At 37.5% G+C, this 21,397-nt stretch overlaps 1 protein-coding gene across 48 annotated transcripts in view; it reads right to left on the minus strand.

Moving 5' to 3' along the window:
• Positions 1 to 21,397, minus strand: part of TRIM37 (tripartite motif containing 37) — a 123,924-nt gene that overhangs the window by 94,165 nt on the left and 8,362 nt on the right. For 42 of the 48 annotated variants that reach the window (XM_063799049.1, XM_054670507.2, XM_063799047.1 and 39 more), the window contains 5 exons: positions 13,566 to 13,606; positions 10,556 to 10,672; positions 6,255 to 6,342; positions 3,371 to 3,493; positions 2,028 to 2,151 (listed from right to left, as the gene is read on the minus strand). In XM_063799049.1, the coding sequence (XP_063655119.1) occupies positions 2,028 to 2,151; positions 3,371 to 3,493; positions 6,255 to 6,342; positions 10,556 to 10,672; positions 13,566 to 13,606 (493 nt within the window). The remainder of the gene's footprint in view (positions 1 to 2,027; positions 2,152 to 3,370; positions 3,494 to 6,254; positions 6,343 to 10,555; positions 10,673 to 13,565; positions 13,607 to 21,397) is intronic. The other 6 variants (XM_063799065.1, XM_063799059.1, XM_063799062.1 and 3 more) reach the window with 1 other exon arrangement.

Here is a 21,397-nt window from a genome sequence, read left to right on the forward strand (position 1 = left end):
ACCTGGGAAGCGGAGGTTGCAGTGAGCCAAGATCGCGCCACTGCACTCCAGCCTGGGCAACAGAACGAGACTCCATCTCAAAAAAAAAAAAAAAAAAAAAAATTAGTGGCAGAGGTCAGGTGTGGTGGCTCACGCCTGTTATCCCAGCACTTTGGGAGGCGGAGGCGGGTGGATCACCTGAGGTCAGGAGCTCAAGACTAGCCTGGCCAATATGGCGAAACCCCATCTCTACTAAAAATACAAAAAATTAGCTGGGGGTGGTGGCACGTGCCTGTAGTCCCAGCTACTCAGGAGGCTGAGGCAGGAGAATTGCTTGAACCCAGGAGGCGGAGGTTGCAATGAGCCGAGATAGTGCCACTGCACTCGAGCCTGGATGACAGAGTGAGACTCCGTCTCAAAAAAAATAAATAAATAAATAATAAATTAGTGGCAGATATTATGGTATGAATTAAAAATCTGAGGCTTATAAGACTATTCTAAAGATAAACTAACCCTGAAAATATCCTTTTCCCCACCTCTTATGCTTAGAAAGAATCCTATTTAATCATAAAAGCTATCTTGGAAATCACAAATTATAATTTTTCATAATGAAAAATAATTTGAAAGCCACGAAAGCAGGGCAAGTTCAGTTATTGGAAAGGGAAGTTATTTCACAGTTATACAGGTAGTAAAATTAATAAACTTAAGAGATCTGTACTGTGGTATTATTTGACTTTTAGTCGATTCAATTAAATAAATGAAGCAATGAACAAACTCACTCAAGAAAAACAAGACCACATGCAAATGTTTATTTGGCTACGACTGAAGATCACATCAACAGTCAAGATCCCCTCAATTTTAAAGTCCTAATACGTATCAACATCCAGTACTCTACATGGCTTAATGAACTTAAAGGGATCTCAAATATTATCTAGAGTTCTGAAAAACTAAGATCGCCTATATGTATGACTGCAACAGAGGATCTAAGAACAATTACGATTTTCATTTACATGAAATATTTAAGTGGCATTGTGACCAGTACAATCAATACCTACAGGTTTTGTCTAATTGCTCCACTGGGTGGATGAACTGTGCTTTCCAATCTAACTACTAGAAGAATGATTGTTTAAGACTATTTGCTACTTGGTCTGTGGGAAAAAAACTAAAAATCAGATATTAAATAGTATAGGATTATAATAGAAAAGCAATTCATGAAATGATATACAAATATACAAACTCAAAGATATTTGCATCTCATTTTTAAAAAGTTAAAAATAAAATGGATAAAATCATTATTTTGGATGACACAAAGACATGGCTAAAATCTTGGAGAATCAAGATAGCCAAAAAAAAAAAAAAAATTCTTTGTTCACACCTTATTTAAAGTATATACATTTCACTTTGGACTATGATAAAAAATGCAAAGCTGGTTTTTAGTCAGCAAAACACTGGAAGGACTAAGATCACCAAAACGAATCAAACAAAACAAACCATAACATTGGATCAAATTCTTACTTAAAATTTAAGTTCAATACCAGGCTCCACAATCAAAGAAGAATGAAGGAACCTTTGAAAAGCAAAAAGGTCAGCAATAAATATAATTAAGCATATGTAAAATGAACCCTACTAGAAATCAAAAGCTGAGACTTTAAATCTCTAAGAAAATGCTGGCAGGGCATGACGCTGATGTTTACAAATGTCAGTTTCTTCATCCCCAATGAAAATGGATGGAAAGGATATGGAACATTAGTAGAAGGAATTCTGTTAGATTTGGAGAAAAAGCTACCTAACAATGATGCCCACTGGCCATTAGGATTTTCATCCAAATGGCTATGAAAACTTGGATTTTCATCCAAATGGCTATGAAAATTTTTCTCTCCTATCATTTCTAAATACAAGTCTAACATTTATCTGTCTAAACTGTAACAACATGGAGTTGCCTAAAATCTCAAGATTCCTTCCTAGGATCACCACCCTTATTCTTCAAAGACTGAATCTCAAAGAAGCTGAAAGCACCAGGTACCCCAGCAGCATACATAAACACTTACCCATCAGTGTTATAAGCTTATTCTTCAGCTGTGTGTCTAACCGTGCAATCATCATCTCCACTGCATTCCTAATTTCCCGAACACGCTCATCTTTTGCATTTCTTACAGCTTCTACGTTCCTTTCCTAGAAGATAAAGAGGTAAGAAAAATTTTAATTGGGTAAATTTTAAAAACAGAAGCACCACATTATAATATTGCCAAGAATAGATAATACGAAAAAGGTAGTTAGAGGAAGGTCAAATGGAAATGACCCAACTCGCTTATATTTCAAAATGGCAGACATGCAATCAAAAACACAAATTTTCTGCATAAAGAATGTTATAAATGATCACTTGGTTCTTGATTCCTAAAGAGGTAAAACAAAGAAGACATCTGCTTTTAATTTAGGATATGGTCCACAAACTTCATTTTAAGTTAGGAAATGGTCCATAAACCTCATTTATGACTGTCATTCTGAGAACTTGAAACAAAATGTATTCTAAAAACATGCTTAGTATTTCATTCTTGGGGGCTTATCACATTTTTTCACAGAAATAACATTATAAATAGCTCACTAAAGCTGTTTGACCTAAACAATATCTAAACAGTAATGTTAAATATTGCACTTTCAACTCTGTGGAGTTCTAAATCAGGACATCACAAATAGTTCATTGCTTAGTAAAAGAAACTCACCCAAAAGCTGGGGATCCAAAGAGTGTATAACTTAATGAATGACTGTAAAAGTCAATACTGATTCTGTTTAGAAGTAAATTATTGGGGCCAGGCACAGTGGCTTACGCCTGTAATCTTAGCACTTTGGGAGGCCAAGGCAGGTGGATCACGAGGTCAGGAGTTTGAAACCAGCCTGGCCAATATGGTGAAACCCTGTCTCTACTAAAAATACAAAAATTAGCTGGGCGTGGTGGCGGGCACCTGTAATCCCAGCTACTTGGGAGGGTGAGGCAAAAGAATCGCTTGAGCCCAGGAGGTGGAGGTTGCAGTGAGCTGAGATCGCGCCATTACACTCCAGCCTGGGCAACAAGAGTGAAACTCCATCACAAAAAAAAGAAAAAATAAGTTAATTATTGACTCTGTAACAAACAGACTTTTTAAATTCACTGATTTTCTAATTCTGCATAAGTGGTAATTCTCTGACTCCAACTGCTTCCTTACAAGCCAGGGACTTTGTATGCAAATTTCTCAGATACTCTGAAATTTATGGAATTTGACTATAGGTACAGCCTATCAAATTTGCAAATCTTGAAAATCTTGATTTCAACATCTGATTAACTTATATTATATAAATATATTATTATATATTACAGATTAAAAACAAAATAATTATATTTTAGTAGTAGTCTTACCACTTCTTGAACTAAGCTGATCAGTTCCATGAGACGCCGACGAAGTTTGGCTACCTCTTCATTCACTTTAGTGACATGTTGCTCATAAATTTCTGCCAAAGGTTTAAAGGTATGTCCGCCATGCTATTTAAATTAGAGTAGCTTTAGAACACTTTCACGTATCTCATCTGCATTTACATTCCTTTGTAACACTCTATGGACACTAATAAACTGGTAAATATATTTCAAATGAACTTTATCTTATTAGCTAATTTAATTTTGTTGAAGCAGGCCAGTGCCTGCTTAAAATCACTTGGTCCATGTAGGAACTCTTTCAAGATTATAAATAAAGGGCTTTAGCAAAATATTCATTTAACTAGAAATTAACTTATTAAAAAGAACCAAAATCTTTAACCACAGCCCAAATCATCTGCCACAACCTTATCAGTCAGTCACTCTTCTCTAATGCAAACTAGTCTTCTTCCATGTCCTCCAACTTCTTTCCACCAGGACTTTACAAAAATTACTCCCTCTTATTAAAAAATAATTATTAGCCAGGTGTGGTGGCTGATGCCTGTAATCCCAGTACTTTGGGAGGCTGAGGAGGGCAGATCACTTGAACTGAGGAATTCATGACTGGCCTGGCCAACACGGCAAAAACACGTCTCTACTAAAACACAAAAAGTAGCCACGCATGGTGGCGCACACCTGTAATCCCAGCTACTCAAGAGGCTGAGACATGAGAATTGCTTGAACCCGGGAGGCAGAGCTTACAGTGAGCTGTGATCGGGCCACTGTACTCCAGCCTGGGTGACAGAAAGAGACTCTGTCCCAGAAAAAATAATAATAATTTTTTAATAATAAAAACCAAAAATAATAATAATAATAATAATGCTGGGCATGGTGGCTCACGCCTGTAATCCTAGCACTGTGGGAGGCTGAGGCGGGTGGATCACCTGAGGTCAGGAGTTCGAGACCAGCCTGGCCAACATGGTGAAACCCCATCTCTACTAAAAAACACAAAAATTAGCTGGGCGTGGTGGCATGCGCCTGTAATCCCAGCTACTCGGGAGGCTGAGGCTGGAGAACCACTTGAAGCCGGGAGGCGGAGGTTGGAGTGAGCTGAGATCACCCCACTGCACTCCAGCCTGGGTGACAGAGTGAGACTCTGTCTCAAAAAAACAAAACAAAACAAATAATAATAATAATTCTCCATCTTCCCTCTCCCATCTTGGTTTGTCTTAATCCTACTCATCCTTTGCACTTAGCTCAGATTTACAGGATCAGCTGCTACAGTTATGCATCCTCATCAGCTCTCTGTATTTATTCCTATAATTTATCAAGCCAATTGAGTATGTAATTGTTTGATATGTTCATCACCAAATCCCTAGTCTTTACCACAGCTGAATGAATTAGAAAGACACTTGAAGAAAAAGCCCAGGATACAAAATTAACAAAAGCAATGAACCCATTTTCCATCCCACAGAGTTACTACAGAGATAGAAGACTGATACAAGTTAGCCTCACAAATCCAGTTGCATTCAGCTCAAAGAACAATTTTTATAGCTAACTACCTAAAAATAATTTTGATTTGTAACCAGAATTATTAAATTTTAATATAAGAAATCTCCTATAAGTTCTTACTAGAATTGTCTTATTTAGCCAAAGTATCCCATTATTGTCTCCAAAAAAGATGTAGATTTTTACATGTTCACTTTAAGTATAGAAAAAAACATTTCTACTGTCTCTTATAAAACCTATGTATTTAAAGTATTAAATGTGAGAACTTAATTTTTTCTAGTTAGCACATTAATATTCAAATTCTAACAGAAAGCTCTCTGAATTGAGCTCTACTCAACCAATCTGGCCTGCCACTCTCTCCGTAAAACATACTGACTGATGCCCACAGAATGATCAATTCTTATGGCAACTCTAGATACCTACCCACTTCCATTTCACCCATAACTTATTTTTCCTAAGAATCTATTGTGTTTATTCTCAACCTATTTATGCCAATTGTACTTATTATTGTAAGGAGATCATTTAATTAAGTATTCAGAGGCTGGGCGCGGTGGCTCACCCCTGTAATCCCAGCACTTTGGGAGGCCAAGTCAGGTGGATCACCTGAGGTCAGGAGTTCAAGACCAGCCTGACCAACATGGAGAAATCCCGTCTCTACTAAAAATACAAAATTAGCCAGGTGTGGTGGTGGCGCATGCCTGTAATCCCAGCTACTAGGGAGGCTGAGGCAGGAGAATCACTTGAACCCGGGAGGCGGAGGTTGCAGTGAGCCGAGATCCCACCATTGCACTCCAGCCTGGGCAACAAGAGCGAAATTCTCAAAAAAAAAGAAGTATTCAGTAAACAACAGAACATGACTTTAAAATAAAAAAGTTGCTTCTAAGAAAGCTAACTTCAATGCTTCAGGCTCAATAATGGTAGACTGTCATTAAAAACTGCTCTTAAATTCAATTGGAAAAAATAATCTAAAAAATAAAAAATAATTATAAGATCTAGATAGGCACACTCATGTTGTTTCACAAGTGTCTAAGTTCTTGCTTCATTTTAAAGAAACTAAAATTGGAAATGTTGGCCAGTACATCTGATCAACTGACCTTTAATGAAAAAAGTGACCTAGATCCTACAACGAAAAGATCTGCAAATGAATAGAGGATATGTTTTATAGGTGTTACAGATTAAAATATTTACGTAAGGGGTCCATCAAACCACACAAACAAGATTCTTCTGGAATAAAAGTACAATACCTTTAATAAAGCGTATAGAAAGCAGATGCATTTTAATTTTCATTCTACGAGAGCATAATGACGCTATTTTCTATCTGAATAAGTATTTCAGTGCCTTCTAGCCTCTAACTTAAAAAAAATACTGAATTTGTTCTGCTCACCATTCCTCCCCAAAGTGCACACTGATGGCAGATACACTTCTTACAAGTCCAGCAAAATACACTAAGTTTTTCATGGTGATTTTCACATCTATACATTATGAAAAGAAAATAAAGTTATAAATTAAATTGGAACATAATCACCTCCACAAATTCTTAAGCTTGGGCGAACAGGTCAATTTTAAATGATTATATCTCAAGAAACACAGTATAAAATGTACTCCATGGCTTCTGAAAAGGAAGCTAAAGAAGTTTATGCGGACAATTTTTTGTAAAGTACTGTTTTCATTGATCTGGACTTTATAATCACATGCAAAATACAGATTTGCTTCTTAAAAACATAACACATATTGCATCATTTCCACGCAGCACTACAGATGATATATTCTATTGTACTACTACATTTTGGGCATGTGCTTAATAATCATATTGATTATTCATCTATACCTACATGAGCATGCACAAGTACTTTTCCTACATGTGGTCAACGATAACAATAATCAAGACACATGATTAACTGCACGATTTAATACTAGACCCTCATGGAAAATGAACAACTCAATTTTAAACGTTCTTTTAAACTGGATATTCACATGAAAAACAATAAAGTTAGACTCTGTTATGGATTAACTATGTCCCCCTTCAAATTCATAGGTTAAAGCCTTAATCCCCAGTGTGAATGTATTTGCAGACAGAGCCTTTAAGGAGGTAATTAAGGTTAAGTAAGGATCACAAGGGCAGGACCCAAATCCAACAGGACTGGTGTCCTCTATAAGAGGAGGAGACACCAGGCGTGCACGTGCACATAGCAAAGATCATGTGAGGACAGAGCTAGGTGGTGGCCATCTATAAGTCAAGGAGAAAGGGAGGCCTCACCAGAAACCAATACTGCTAGCATTTAATCTTGGACTTAACACCTATCAGAACTGTGAGAAAATAAATTTCTATTGTTTAAGCTACTCAGCAGTATTGTTACAAAAGACCTAGCAGACTAATACAGACCCTTACTTTACACCATATACACAAATAAACCACAGGCCGGGTGCAGTGGTGGCTCATGCCCGTAATCCCAGCAATTTAGGAGGCCAAGGCGGGTGGATCACTTGAAGCCAGGAGTTTGAGACTGGCCTGGCCAATATAGTGAAACTCCTTCTCTACTAGAAATACAAAAAATTAGCTGGGCGTGGTGGTGCACTCCTATAACCCCAGCTACTCAGAAGGCTGAGGCATGAGAATCGCTTGAACCTGGGAGGCAGAGGTTGCAGTGAGCTGATAATCACACCACTGCACTCCAGCCTGTGCAACAGAGCAAGACTCTGCCTCAAAAAAAAAAGAAAAGAAAAGAATGAAGGTTTAACATCCAGAATATATAAATAACACCTGTAACTCAACAAATAAATTTTAAAAACTCTAATTTAAAAATGAGCAAAAGATCTCCAGTAAGCATATGAAAAGATGCTCATTACTACTAATCACTAGAGAAATGTGAATCCTAACCTCATACCATATTAGGATGGTTGCTATCAAAAAAACAAAAAAGAGCAAGTGTTGGCCAGGATGTGGAGAAACTGGAACCCTTGTGCACTACTGGTGGGACTGTAAAATGGTACAGTCACTATGGAAAACAGTATGGAGATTCCTCAAAAACTTAAATTAAAAATAGAATTACCACATGATCTAGCAATTCTACTTCTGATTACATAACCAAAAGAACTGAAAGCAGAGTCTCAAAGACATGAACATCCATAGTCATAGCAGCATTATTCACTACAGCCCAAAGGTGGAAGCAACACCAATTTTCACTGAGAGATGAATGGACAAAAAAAAGTGACATATACATACAATATAATATTATTAACCCTTAAAAAGGTGGGAAATTCTGACACATGGATGAACCTTGAGGACATTATGCTAAGTAAAATAAACCAGTTACAAAAAGAGAGGTACTGTATGGTTCTACTTATATGCAGTATCTAGAGTACTCTAACAGATAGAAACAGAAAGTACAATGGTGGCTGCCAGGGGCTGGTGGGAAGAAGGAATGGGGAGTTGTTTAATGGGTACAGTTTCAGATTTGCAAGTTTAAAAACTTCTGGAGATTGGCTGAACATGTGAACATGCTTAACATAACTGAACTGTACATTAAAAAATGATTAAGATGGTAAATTTTATGTATATTTTACCATAATTAAAATGTTTTAAGTATTCTTTTGTTTATAAAGTAGACATACCCTTGCATTTGTTTTTTTTTTTTTTTTTTTTTGAGACGGAGTCTAGCTCTGTCATCCAGGCTGGAATGAAGTGGCGCAATCTTGGCCCACTACAACCTCCACCTTCTAGGTTCAAGCAATTCTTGCTGCCTCAGCCTCCCAAGTAGCTGGGATTACAGGCACATGCCACCACGCCCAGCTAATTTTTGTATTTTTAATACAGACAGGGTTTCACCATGTTGGCCAGGCTGGTCTCGAACTCCTGACCTTAGGTGATCCACCCACCCCGGCCTCCCAAAGTGCTGGGATTACAAGCGTGAGCCACTGCGCCTGGCCCACTCTTGCATTTTTCAAAAAGCATTTCATTGATGAAGGACACTGAGCTTAGAGAAAATACTTACATAGGTTTATATTTTATATTTCTAATTCATAAGTAATCAGAATATAAAATGGGAAATTAATAAAAGTCAGAATAAATACATCAGGTACTGTTTGGAAGCTCATTTAGCAAGATTTCCAAAAGACCAAATTTATAATATAGCTTTTACAATACAGAAAATTTGCCAAAACTCCTCTTAATCAACAGCCTGTATTCACTTGCAGCAAGGGGAGGCCAGTAGGCATCAAACAGCAAGTAAGAAAGACTAGCAGGTTAGCAAACTGTAGCAGTCTATTCCTTTTGAGAGGCTCTAATAGAAGAGGCCCAAAAAGAGGTAAAAGGTCTTTCCAAACAGTAATACCCACCACTTCAGAGGAAAAACACCTAAGTGTTCACCAAAGAAATGTGCCATCGTATAGAAAAGAAATTAAATAATTATTTTTGGTGAGACCTCTACAATGCTACAAGTGACAGAATTCCTTAAAAGTCCAGTTAAACTTGATTAGCAGGTTTTTGGTTTTGTTTTTGTTTTTTTGGGAGATGGAGTCTCGCTCGTCACCCAGGATGGAATGCAATGGCACGATCTCGGCTCACTGCAACCTACGCCTCCTGGGCTCAAGCGATTCTCCTGCCTCAGCCTCCCAAGTAGCTGGGATTATAGGCGTCAACCACGACGCCCAGCTAATTTTTGTATTTTTAGTAGAGACAGGGTTCTCCATGTTGGCCAGGCTGGTCTTGAACTCCTGACCTCAGGTAATCCACCCACCTCGGCTTCCCAAAGTGCTGAGATTATAGGCATGAGCCACCACACCCGCCCGAATAGTAGGTTTTAATTCTGATTACGCATTAATGTGTTATACTACCATAATTAAGCCTCTTTCTTTTTTTTTTTTTTTTTCTTTTTTTAAGAGATGGGTTCTTGCTATGTTACCTAAGCCATCCTCTGGGCTCAAGAGATCCTCCTGCCTGAGCCTCCCAAGTATCTGGGACTACAGATACACACCACCACACCCTGTTCTCTTATTTCTATGGTTCTATTTCCTCAGTATAATGAAGAAACAGATAAATTTTTTTCTAATGACCTGTGAGGTTTCAACCTCTTGCTTTACCATGTTGTGACTCTACAGAAAGTGACAAGGCTTTATTTCTAAACATTCAAGGGTCCTGGAATCTCACCTAATTCAAGTTATTTTATTATTGCTGGACAGTGAAGACTTACAATTAACCATGTTGTAGCTTCTTCATCTATAAAAACAAATCACTGCCACATCACTCTTTCCTTTCTTTACCTGCTCCCCATAACAACTCTCCAGATATGTTCAAAATTCTTCAATCATGGAACATAAGACCATTTATTCATTCTTGTCCCTCAAATGACTTAACACTGTATTATCACTGTGTCCCCATTAAACAGTTAACAGAAATCATGTCTCATTTACCTTTGTATGCCTATCATCTAGCAAAGTACTTTCTGTGTGGGGGGAGGGGAGGGCGAGAGGTATCTGTGTGTATACATGGCATGAAATAACTGTTGTTAAATAAACACAGTAAGAATATGTTACTTAACAGTAACAGCGCATGACTGACAGAATTAAAAACAAGAAATATAACACTACTTATTCATAAATAACCAAAAGGCAACTACCAATATAGTGTCATTAAACAATACAAAGGCAAAATCCATTCAACATTGAACAAAGAAATTGAGGATATACTTGTCCTTTTCATTTTCTTCATGTTTGGTGAGACTGCAGAGTTGAAGAGTATCAAGCTGTTGTGTTACTTCTTCTGCCCAACGACAATTTACTAGTTCTCGTAGCTGGAGTGGAGCACTGGGGAGAAAATCCATACACATACACTAATTCAGGAATTTGAGATTACTTTATAAAATAAATACATTTCTCAAAATAGAGAGCACAATAATACTCATACCATAACACTATTTTTTTTTTTTAAGAGATGAGTCTCACTCTATGACCCAGGGTGGAATGCAGCAGCATGCATGATCATGGTTCACCGTAGCCTTGACCTCCTAGGCTCAAGCGATCCTCCTGCCTCAGCCTCCTGAGTGGCTGGCACTACAGCAGCACACCATCAAACCCAGCTAATTTTAAAATTTTTTGTAGAGACGGGAATCTTGCTATATTTCCCAGGCTGGTCTTGAACTCCTGGCCTCCAGTGATCCTCCCAAAGTACTGGGATTACAGGTATGAGCCCCTACCTGGCCCCATAACACTATTAAAACTAAAAAAATAAAAAATAAAAAAAAGACAATGAAAAATATTATCTGCGACTTATTTTCACCACATTAACACGTCATTTATGAAAAGAAACAAAAAGCTAAACAAAAACACATGATTCAGAATATGGACTGAATTCTCAACTTCTGAGTCTAAAGCTGTACTGTTGGCGTGGTGGCTCGCACCTGTAATCCCAGCACTTTGGGAGGCTGAGGCAGGTAGATTGCTTGAGCCCAGGTGTTCGAGACCAGCCTGGGCAACATGATGAAACCCTGTCTCTACAAAAAATTAGCCAAGTGCGATGGCATGTGCCTACAGTCCCAGCTACCCATGAAGCTGAGGTAGGAGGACCACATGAGCCAGGGAGATTGAGGCTGCAGTGAGCCAAGATCATGCCTCTGCACTCCAGCCTGGGGAACAGAGTGAGAGCCTGTCTCAAAAACAAAACAAAACAAAACACAAATCCACAGCTGTACTGTCCAAAACAATAGCCACTAGCCACATGTGACTCTTTTAAGTTAAAATTAAATAAAAATAAAATTTTGGCCAGGTGCAGTGGCTCACACCTGTAATCCCAGCAGTTTGGGAGGCCACGGCGGGCGGATCACAAGGTCAGGAGATCAAGACCATCCTGGCCAACATGGTGAAACGCTGTCTCTACTAAAAATACAAAAATTAGCTGGGCATGGTGGCACGTGCCTGTAATCCCAGCTACTTGGGAGGATGAGGTAGGAGAATCACTTGAACCAGGGAGTCAGAGGTTGCAGTGAGCCAAGATTGCGCCACTGCACCCCAGCCTGGCGAAAGAGTGAGACTCCATCTCAAAAATAAATAAATCAGTAAAATTTCATCATATAGCCACACTAGACACATTTCAAGTGATCGACAGCCACACGCAACTAGTGGCTACCATACTGGACAGTGTAGACATAGAACACTTTCATCATTATAAAAAGTTCTACTTGATAATGCTGGTCTTATAAGATAATGTAAGAAAGGTGGGACGGGGCACAGTGGTTCATGCTGCAATCCTAGCACTTCGGGAGGTCAAGGTGGTAGGATCCCTTGAGCCCAGGAAGTCGAGACCAGTTTGGCCAACACAGTGACATCTCATCTCTACAAAAAATAAACGAAATTAGCTGGCATGGTAGCACACACCAGTGGTCCCAGTTAGGAAGGAGGTTGAGGTAGGAGGATCACCTGAGCCCAGGAGGTCGAGGCTGCAGTGAACTGAGATCGCGCCATTGCACTCGGCCTGGACGACAGAGCGAGACTCTGTCTCAAAAAAATAAAAAGAAAAGTGAATACAAAAAGAAAAATGGTTAACAGATGGCACTCCAGCATTATTTTTTGAAACCAAAAGTAGAGATAACCTAAATGTCTCTCAATATGGGCATAAATAAATCAAGGTATAGTCATAAAACTGATTATCAGTCACTTTTTAAAAAAATGACTTATGTATACATACAACCAAGAAAAGATATCTACCATATTTTACATGAAAAAGCAAACTGCAAAACAATATTATATCATTGGTACATTTTAAGAAAAAGCATATGGGAATCACATACGCATATATATATATAAATATAGGCACAATCATACTGGATTAGGGCATTACAAAATACATGCACAAAAAACAGTCTAGAAGAATAGATACCAAACCCAACAATTTCTTCTGAAAGTATTATTAAGTGAGAAGACAGGGTAGGGAGTATCAGAATCAGAAGGCTTTTTATTTTATTTTATATTTATCTCTACCATCTGGATTTTTTTGTTTTTTTGTTTTTTGTTTTTATTTTTTTGAGACAGACTCTCGCTCTGTGGCCCAGGCTGGAGTGCAGTGGTGTGACCTTGGCTCAAGTGCAGCAGTACGATCTCAGCTCACTCCAACCTCCACCTCCTAGGTTCAAGCAATTCTCATGCTTCAGCCTCCTGAGTAGCTGCGACTATAGTCGCGCGCCACCACGCCCAGCTAATTTTTGTATTTTTAGTAGAGACAAGGTTTCACTATGTTGGCCAGGCTGGTCTCGAATTCCCGACCTCAGGTGATCCAGCCGCCTTGGCCTCCCAAAGTGCTGGGATTACAGGTATGAGCGAGCCACTGTGCCCGGCCAAGTTATCTGGATTTTTTAACCAGAAAACATTAAAATTTTTTGCTTAATTATAAAAGATAAGTTATGCCCTAACTATCTGGATTTTTTAACTAGAAACATTAAAAATTTTTTGCTTAATTATAAAAGGTAAATTAAGAAGTTATACAATGATTTTCTGAGAGGCAGAGTACAACATAGTAAACGTAATTTTAAGTCACATGAATTAGTCCCTGCATTTCTTTTTCTAGTCAAATTGCTTATTTCTACTCAACTATCTTCACGAAGAAGAGAAATGGGCAGACTGCAGGAAAACTGCCTTTATGAATCCCAAGGCACATTCTGATCTTACTATTTTCAAAATTCACAAATAATCGTAACAAAACACTTACCGGCAATGAGGACATTGAGCTCTCTGCTCTGTCAGCCAGCGCTAAGGGGGCAAAAGATTAGATACTGATTAGAAAACATCATTACTATATATATATATTACTTAATGTTTTATATTATATATAATATATAATATTCTTAATATATATAATATATAAATATATAATATTCATAATATATAATATATATATTATATATAATTATATATAATATATGATATATAATTATTATAATGTAATATATTATATTATATATATAATATATACTAATAATTATATAATATATAATATATATAGCATTATATATATTATATATTATATATTTTATATTATATATTATATATATTATATAATATATAATTTATATATAATATATAATTTATATAATATATATTATATATTATATATATTATATAATATATAATTTATATATAATATATAATTTATATAATATATATTATATATTATATATAATATATAATATATATTATATATAATATATATTATATATAATATATAATATATATTATATATAATATATATTATATATAATATATAATATATATTATATATAATATATATTATTAATATATTATATATTATTAATATATTATATATTATATAATATTTATATATAAAATACTTAATACAAATCTAATGGGTTTAACTCTCTAGTGCTTAATTTTAGAGATACTTATAGAAGTAACAGGCAATCTACTGTTTCCCTCACTGTCATCCTCATAGGGATAAACTTTTGAAGGGACAAAACTCAACACAAAATAGCTGTTAAAAGGCTACTCTCACACAGGAAAAGCAATGATTTCAGGACTAACTGATTCTCACAGGGAACGTCTATATAATCTTATTATTGTCTTATAATAATGACACTGTCTCCTTTGCACTCAAAAGTAAACCACAGTGATGATTTATTTCTATCTAGTTTACTACTAAATTTATTTTTTGAAAAGCTAATTCAAAAAAAAAAGGAAGCTAATTCTGAATTACATACATTATAGACATGTAAATTAAACCGAAAAAAATGAATAAGCAATACAGCACAACTTTTAAGTCTTAAAACAGTTTCACAGGGCTGGGCACGGTGTCTCACGCCTGTAATCCCAGCAATTTGGGAGGCCAAGGTGGGCAGATCACCTGAGGTCAGCTGATGGAGACCAGCCTGGCCAACATGGTGAAACCCCGTCTCTACTAAAAACACAAAAATTAGCCAGGCATGGTGATGGTGGCAGGCGCCCATAATCCCAGCTACTCGGGAGGCTGAGGCAGGAGAATTGCTCGAACCAAGGAGGCAGAGGTTGCAGTGAGCCGAGATCCTGCCACTGCACTCTAGCCTGAGCAACAGAGCAAGACTCTGTCTCAAAAAAAAACACAAAAAAACGGTTTCATAGTTCAGTAATTGAAGCTTCTAGATATCTTGGCTTCCTAATAATTATAAAAAGGTTTTAGAAGAAAATAATGTCTCTACTAAACCAAAAATTATATTAATAATTTATCAGGAAACTGAGAGCAATGTTATACCACATATAAAGGAGATGTTAAGATTTTCTGACTAGTTTTCAGGAAACAACAGGTTTATAATAAAAAAACTTTATGTTTTAATTGTCTGATAAATAGGTTCAGAGGTAAATAACTATGATCCTACACCAACGTACTCCCAATATCTGTTATTTGTTTATCTCTTTCTACTTTTTAAAATGAACATGAGCTTTAACTTGATGCCAAATAATTAACTTAGAAATAAAATTCCCAAGGAAACCTTAAAGGACAGTAAAAGACTTAAAATGATAGGAAGCAAGGTACTTCAGAGCAAAGAAAATAAAGCTGAAAGAAAAAGCATACAGAGCACGCCTGTAATCCCAGCACTTTGGGAGGCTGAGGCGGGTGGATCACGAGGTCAGGAGTTCAAGACCAGCCTGGCCAACATAGTGAAATCCCGTCTGTACTAAAAATACAAATTGAGCCAGGTGTGGTGGCATGAGCCTGTAGTCCCAGCTACTCGGGAGGCTGAGGCAGGAGAACTGCTTGAACCCAGGAGGTGGAGGCTGCAGGGAGCCGAGACAGCGCCACGGCACTACAGCCTGTGTAACAGAGCATGATTCTGTCTCAAAAAATAAAAATAAAAATAAAATAAAAAGCCTATGGAAAAGGATTCCTCCATTCTTAATAACCTTGAACATTATTATTACCTTGGTCCCTAGGCAAAAACGAAATTTGGGTCAGGTTTCTTCCCCTGAAACAATGGCATGACCATGCCACTCTTCTGTCAAAGTCACAGCTCCTCTCCAGAACTGGTCTCATGAACTCCTCTCCAGAACCGGCCCTATAACCCAGCAAGGTAATGTCTTTACATGTTTCCTCTCTCTGCCTGAGATATTCTTCAAAACCTTTCTTCATCTGGGTTACTCCTACTCATTGCTTAGATTTCAGTTCATAAGTTGCTTTCTCCAAAAAGCTTTCCCTGACACTCTGCAGACTATTTTAGATACAATTGCCATGCTCTACCACAGCAACCTATACTTCCCCCTTCAGATACTTTATTATGACGACTTATTTGTTGGTCTCCTTTGCCCTGCTAGACTATAAACCTTATAAAGACTGGGACTATGATAGGGAGTAACCAGATAGTATTTTAAATGTCTCCCTCCCTCCCAGTCAAAACAGGCTTACTGCTGCACTACATAACACTGTTGATGTATCTGTGCATTTGCTTATATGGTCCCTCCCTCCATATCCCGTCTCATAGAAATGTCACTGGATCATGTCCATAAAATTTCCTGCCTTTCCCAGGCTATAGTGAGTTTTACATTCTCTGAATGTTTGTGGTATTTTTATCCTGTATTCCACAATCTTATTTATTTATTTATTTTTTGAGACAGAGTCTTACTCCCTCCCCCAGGCTTGAGTGCAGTGGTGCAATCTCAACTCACTGCAACCTCTGCCTCCCGGGTTCAAGCAATTCTCATGCCTCAGCCTCTCAAGCAGCTGGGATTACAGGCATGCGACGCCACACCCAGATGGTTTTCGTATTTTTATTAGAGATGGGGTTTTCCCACGTTGGCCAGGCTAGTCTCCAACTCTGACCTCAAGTGATCCGCCCGCCTGGGACTCCCAAAGTGCTGGGATTACAGGCATACAGGCATGAAATTACTCAGCCTCCACAATCTAATTTAATTACAAAATAAATATGACAATGTTAATACTTTGAGAAAAGCAATGTTTCTCTCAAACCAAAACCAAAGAACCAGTGGTACAATATTAATGCATAATATTAAACAAATATCTTTAGAGCATTCCCCCTCATTCAATTAAAAAATCATAAACATAAAATAAAATTAAAATTAAAAATTATTTTCTCTCCTTCATTAAACTGGAAGAATCACAAGCTTTAGAAAGTATTCAGATCTGTGTCTGATTCCCAGCTCTGGCACTTATGGACCACATGACACTGGACAAGTGACTGAGCTCGTCTCCTCATATGCAACAAGAGAATCAACATACCTACCCTGCAAAACCGCTGTAAGGGTTAGAGAGAAGCTGTTAGCAATATATACTAAGTATCTAAGATAATCTTAAAAAAAAAACAAACTGGCTGCTAACATTTATAGTTCAATTACTACTGGATGTGAGGAAAAAGGAAGATTAAGGTGAGCTAGGTTTTTGGATAAAAAACTGGGTTCCTGACTGGAAAAGAAACAGATTTGGCATGGTGAAAAACAAAAACAAAAACAAAAACAAAACAAAAAAAACCTCTTATAGAGACAATATATTTCAGATGCATACTACAAGTCCAAATGAAGGTAGTTAGATACTGGAGGCAGAGAAAAGGCCAGGACTAAAAAGATAAAGTTGGGAAGTTTAAGTCTAGAGGTAGTGTTAAAAGTCATGGACCAGTCGGGTGTGGTGGCTCACACCTTTAATCCCAGCACTTTGGCAGGCCAAGGTGGGAGGATTGCTTAAGGCCAGGAGCTCCAGATCAGCCTGGGTCACATAGCAAGATACCATCTCTACAATAAATTTAAAAATTAGCCGGGCGTGGTGGACACGCCTGTAGTCCCAGCTACTCCTCAGGAGGCTGAGGTGGGAGGATCAACTGAGTCCAGAGGTCAGGGCTGCAGTGAGCCATGACCATGCCACTGTCTCTAGCCTGGATGACAGAGCAAGACTCGGTCTCTTAAAAAAAAAAAATCCATAGACCATGAAGTTACTAGGAAGATGGTATAGCTATTACGGCAAAGATACCAAAGATAACGTTTCAAGAAAAACAGATGAAGTAATTTATGCTGAATGCTCCGAGAAGAAAAGATAAGGCCAACAAAAGGTTCATTGGATTTAGCAAAACTGAGTCTACACTTTGCAGGAGCTATGTGAGTAGTGTGGAGGGAACTAAAGCCAAGTTAGAATGGGTTGAAGGGTAAGTAGACGGCGAGGTTGCAGGGAAATGGAGTGGAAAACACTCTTTTAAATAGTTTTAGCTATAAGAGAAAACAGGCAGTAAATAGGAAATTTGTTAACAAAGGACTTTTATTCCCAAACAGCTCAAAATTGCAAGGAAACTAGGAGGCAGATCATAGAGGATCTTAGATGCCTTGTGAAAGCATACAAAATCTCTTACATCCCCTAATGTACTGTTTGAGGCAAACTATATATACATACAAAAACATGCTAAATACTTTCTGGGGTTGTTTTTGTTTTTGAGACAAGTCTCACTCTGTCACTCAGGCAGGAGAGCAGTGGCCCAAACACAGCTCACTGCAGCCTCAACCTCTTCATCTCAAGAGGTCCTCCCACCTGACCCTCTGAAGTAGCTGAGGCTACAGGTGTGCCCACCACATCCAGCTAATTTTTAAATTTTTTTTGCAGAGATGGGATCTTGCCATGTTGCTCAGCCTGGTCTTGAAGTCCTGGGCTCAAACAATCCTCCATCTTTGGCCTCCCAACGTGCTGGGACTACAGGCATGAGCCACTGCACCCAGACTAAAATAGTTTCTTACAAACATCTATACCACTAAACTATAACAAAAGTCCACTTCTTATGGTATGTCTACCAGAGAAAGGGAAAAGCTGTCCTTTTGTTCATTTCCAAAAACCTGTAAGAATGAGTAATTATCATAAAGATTGTATATATTAATTATCTAGCATACAGAACTAAATAAGCCAGATGGTAAATAAAATTACTGTTAGTGTAACAGGAGACCAAAAAAAGAGAGTTTAAAAAAAAAACATCAGCCGGGCACAGTGGCTCACGCCTGTAATCTCAACACTTTGGGAGGCCGAGGTGGGTGGATCACCTGGAGTCAGGAGTTCGAGACCAGCCTGGCCAACATGGTGAAACCCCGCCTCTACTAAAAATATAAAAATTCGCCAGGCATGGTGGTGGGTGCCTGTAATCCCAGCTACTCGGGAGGCTGAGGCAGGAGAATCGCTTGAACCCAGGAGGCGGAGGTTGCAATGAGCCAAGATCGTGCCACTGCACTACAGCCTGGGTGACAGTGAGACTCTGTCTCAAATAAAAAAAAAAAAAAAAAAAACCAACTTTGTAACAGAAAACAAGCTCTTTAAGAAACATTAATTACAGCAATTATTAAAAATCTTAGATCATGGGTTCATGATTGATTAAATACTATTTCCAATGCCTAATCCTGCATTTGAAATTAATTAAAAATATAAGCATTTATTAAATTCCTTCCATTTCTTCAGAATATAATCAGAGATATCATTATTGACATGTACTGTGCATTCTCATTCATAATGCTATATGAAAAATTTTAATGTATATGTATTGGTCTGGGAGTTTAAGATATTTACTAGAGAAATTGTGCTAGGGAAATCCTCAACAAAATCCCAATAAAACTAATTCAACAGACTATTTAAAAAATTATACACTGTGGCCAAGTGGGATTTATTCCTAGAATACAAAGATGATTCAACTACAAAAATCATTCAATGTAATAAACCACTTCATGGAAAACCCCCACTATGATCATCTCAATTGATGCAGAAAAGGCATCTGACAAAATCCAATATCCTTTCATGATAAAAATACTCAATAGATAGAAATAGAAGGGAACTTCCTCAACTTGATAAAGGCCATATATAAAAACTCATAAAAATCATAGTCAACGATTCAAAGGCTAAAAACTCTTCCCCTTAAGATCAGGAAAAATTCCTCTTAAGATCAGGAAAAAGACAAGGATGCCAGCTTTTACCATTTCTATTTGACATAATACAGGTACTAAAAATTCCAGCCAGAGTACTTAGGCAAGATAAAGAAATAAAAAGTATCCTAATTAAAAAAGAAGTGAAATTATCTTTTTGCAGATGACATGATCTTATCTGTAAAAATCCCTAAAGAGTCCACAAAATATTGTTAAAGCTAATAAACACAGCAGTTACAGGAGACAAACACACAAAAAACACTGGCATTTCTATAAGCTTGCAATGAACAATCTAAAAAGGAAATTAAGAAAATAACACATTTGCAATAGCATCAAAAGGAATAAAATGCTTAGGGAAAAAACAAACCAAGAATTTGAAAGACATACATGGAGGCTGAGTGTGGTGGCTCACACCTATAATCCCAGCATTGGGAGGCCAAGACAAGAGGGTCGCTTGAACCCAGGAAGTTGAGGCTGCAGTGAGCCATGATCACTTCACTGCACTCCAGCCTGGGTGACAGTGAGATCCTGTCTCAAAAAAATAAAAAAGAAAAAGAAAGACTTATACGTGCAAAACTACAATACACTGCTCAAAGAAGTTAAAGAAGTCCTAAATAAATGGAAAGACACCCATGTTCAAGGATCATAAGATTTAATATTGTTAAGACAGCAATATTACTCAAAGGCATGTACAGAATCAATGTAATCCCTACTAAAACTCCAATGGTACTTTTTATATTGGTAGAAAACTGCATTTAAAATTCACATGGAATCTCAAGAGATGCCAAATAGTCAAAACTATCTTGAAAAAGTTGGAGGACTCACACTTCCTAATTTCAAAACTTACTACAAAGCTATAGTAATCAAAACAGTGTGGTACTACCATAAGAACAGAAATAGAGACTAATAGAACAGAATAGAGAGGTAGAAATAAACAAAAATATTTTATGATTCCATTTATATGATGTACTTAGAATAGTCAATGTAAAGACAGAAGGTAGAATAGTGGTTAACAGGGGCTGGGGGAAGAGAATAATGAGAATTTATTGTTTATCAAGTACAGAGTTTCAGTTTGGGATGATGAAAAAGTACTAAAGGTGGATAGTGGTGATGGCTGCACAACAATGTGAATGTACTTAATGCCGCTAAACAGTACACTTAAAAATACAGTTAAAATTGCAAATTTGGCTGGACCAAGTGGCTCACATCTGTAATCCTAGCACTTGGGAGGCCAAGGCAGGCAGATCACTTGAGCCCAGGAGTTTGAGGCCAGCTTTGGCAACAAAGTAAAACCCTGTCTCTACAAAAAATAAAAAAATTAGCCAGGCACGATGGCACACACTTGTGGTCCCAGCTACTCAAGAGTCTGAAGCAGGCCAACTGCTTGAGCCCAAGAGATTGAGGCTGCAGTGAGCCATGATTGTGTCACTGTGCTCCAACGTGGGCAACAGAGTGAGACACTGTCTCATTTAAAAAAAAAAAAAGGCTAATTTTACATTAGGTATATTTTACCACAATTAAAAAAAAATAAACAGAATACCATATGACCCAGCAATCTCACTCCTAGATATATATTCAAAAGAAATGAAAGCAGGAACTCAAACAGATAATTGTTAACAACAGAACTATTAACAATATCCAATATCCAAAAAGTGAAAACAA

Source organism: Pan troglodytes, chromosome 19 (assembly GCF_028858775.2).
Source record: "Pan troglodytes isolate AG18354 chromosome 19, NHGRI_mPanTro3-v2.0_pri, whole genome shotgun sequence".
NCBI classification, from domain to species: Eukaryota; Metazoa; Chordata; class Mammalia; order Primates; family Hominidae; genus Pan; species Pan troglodytes.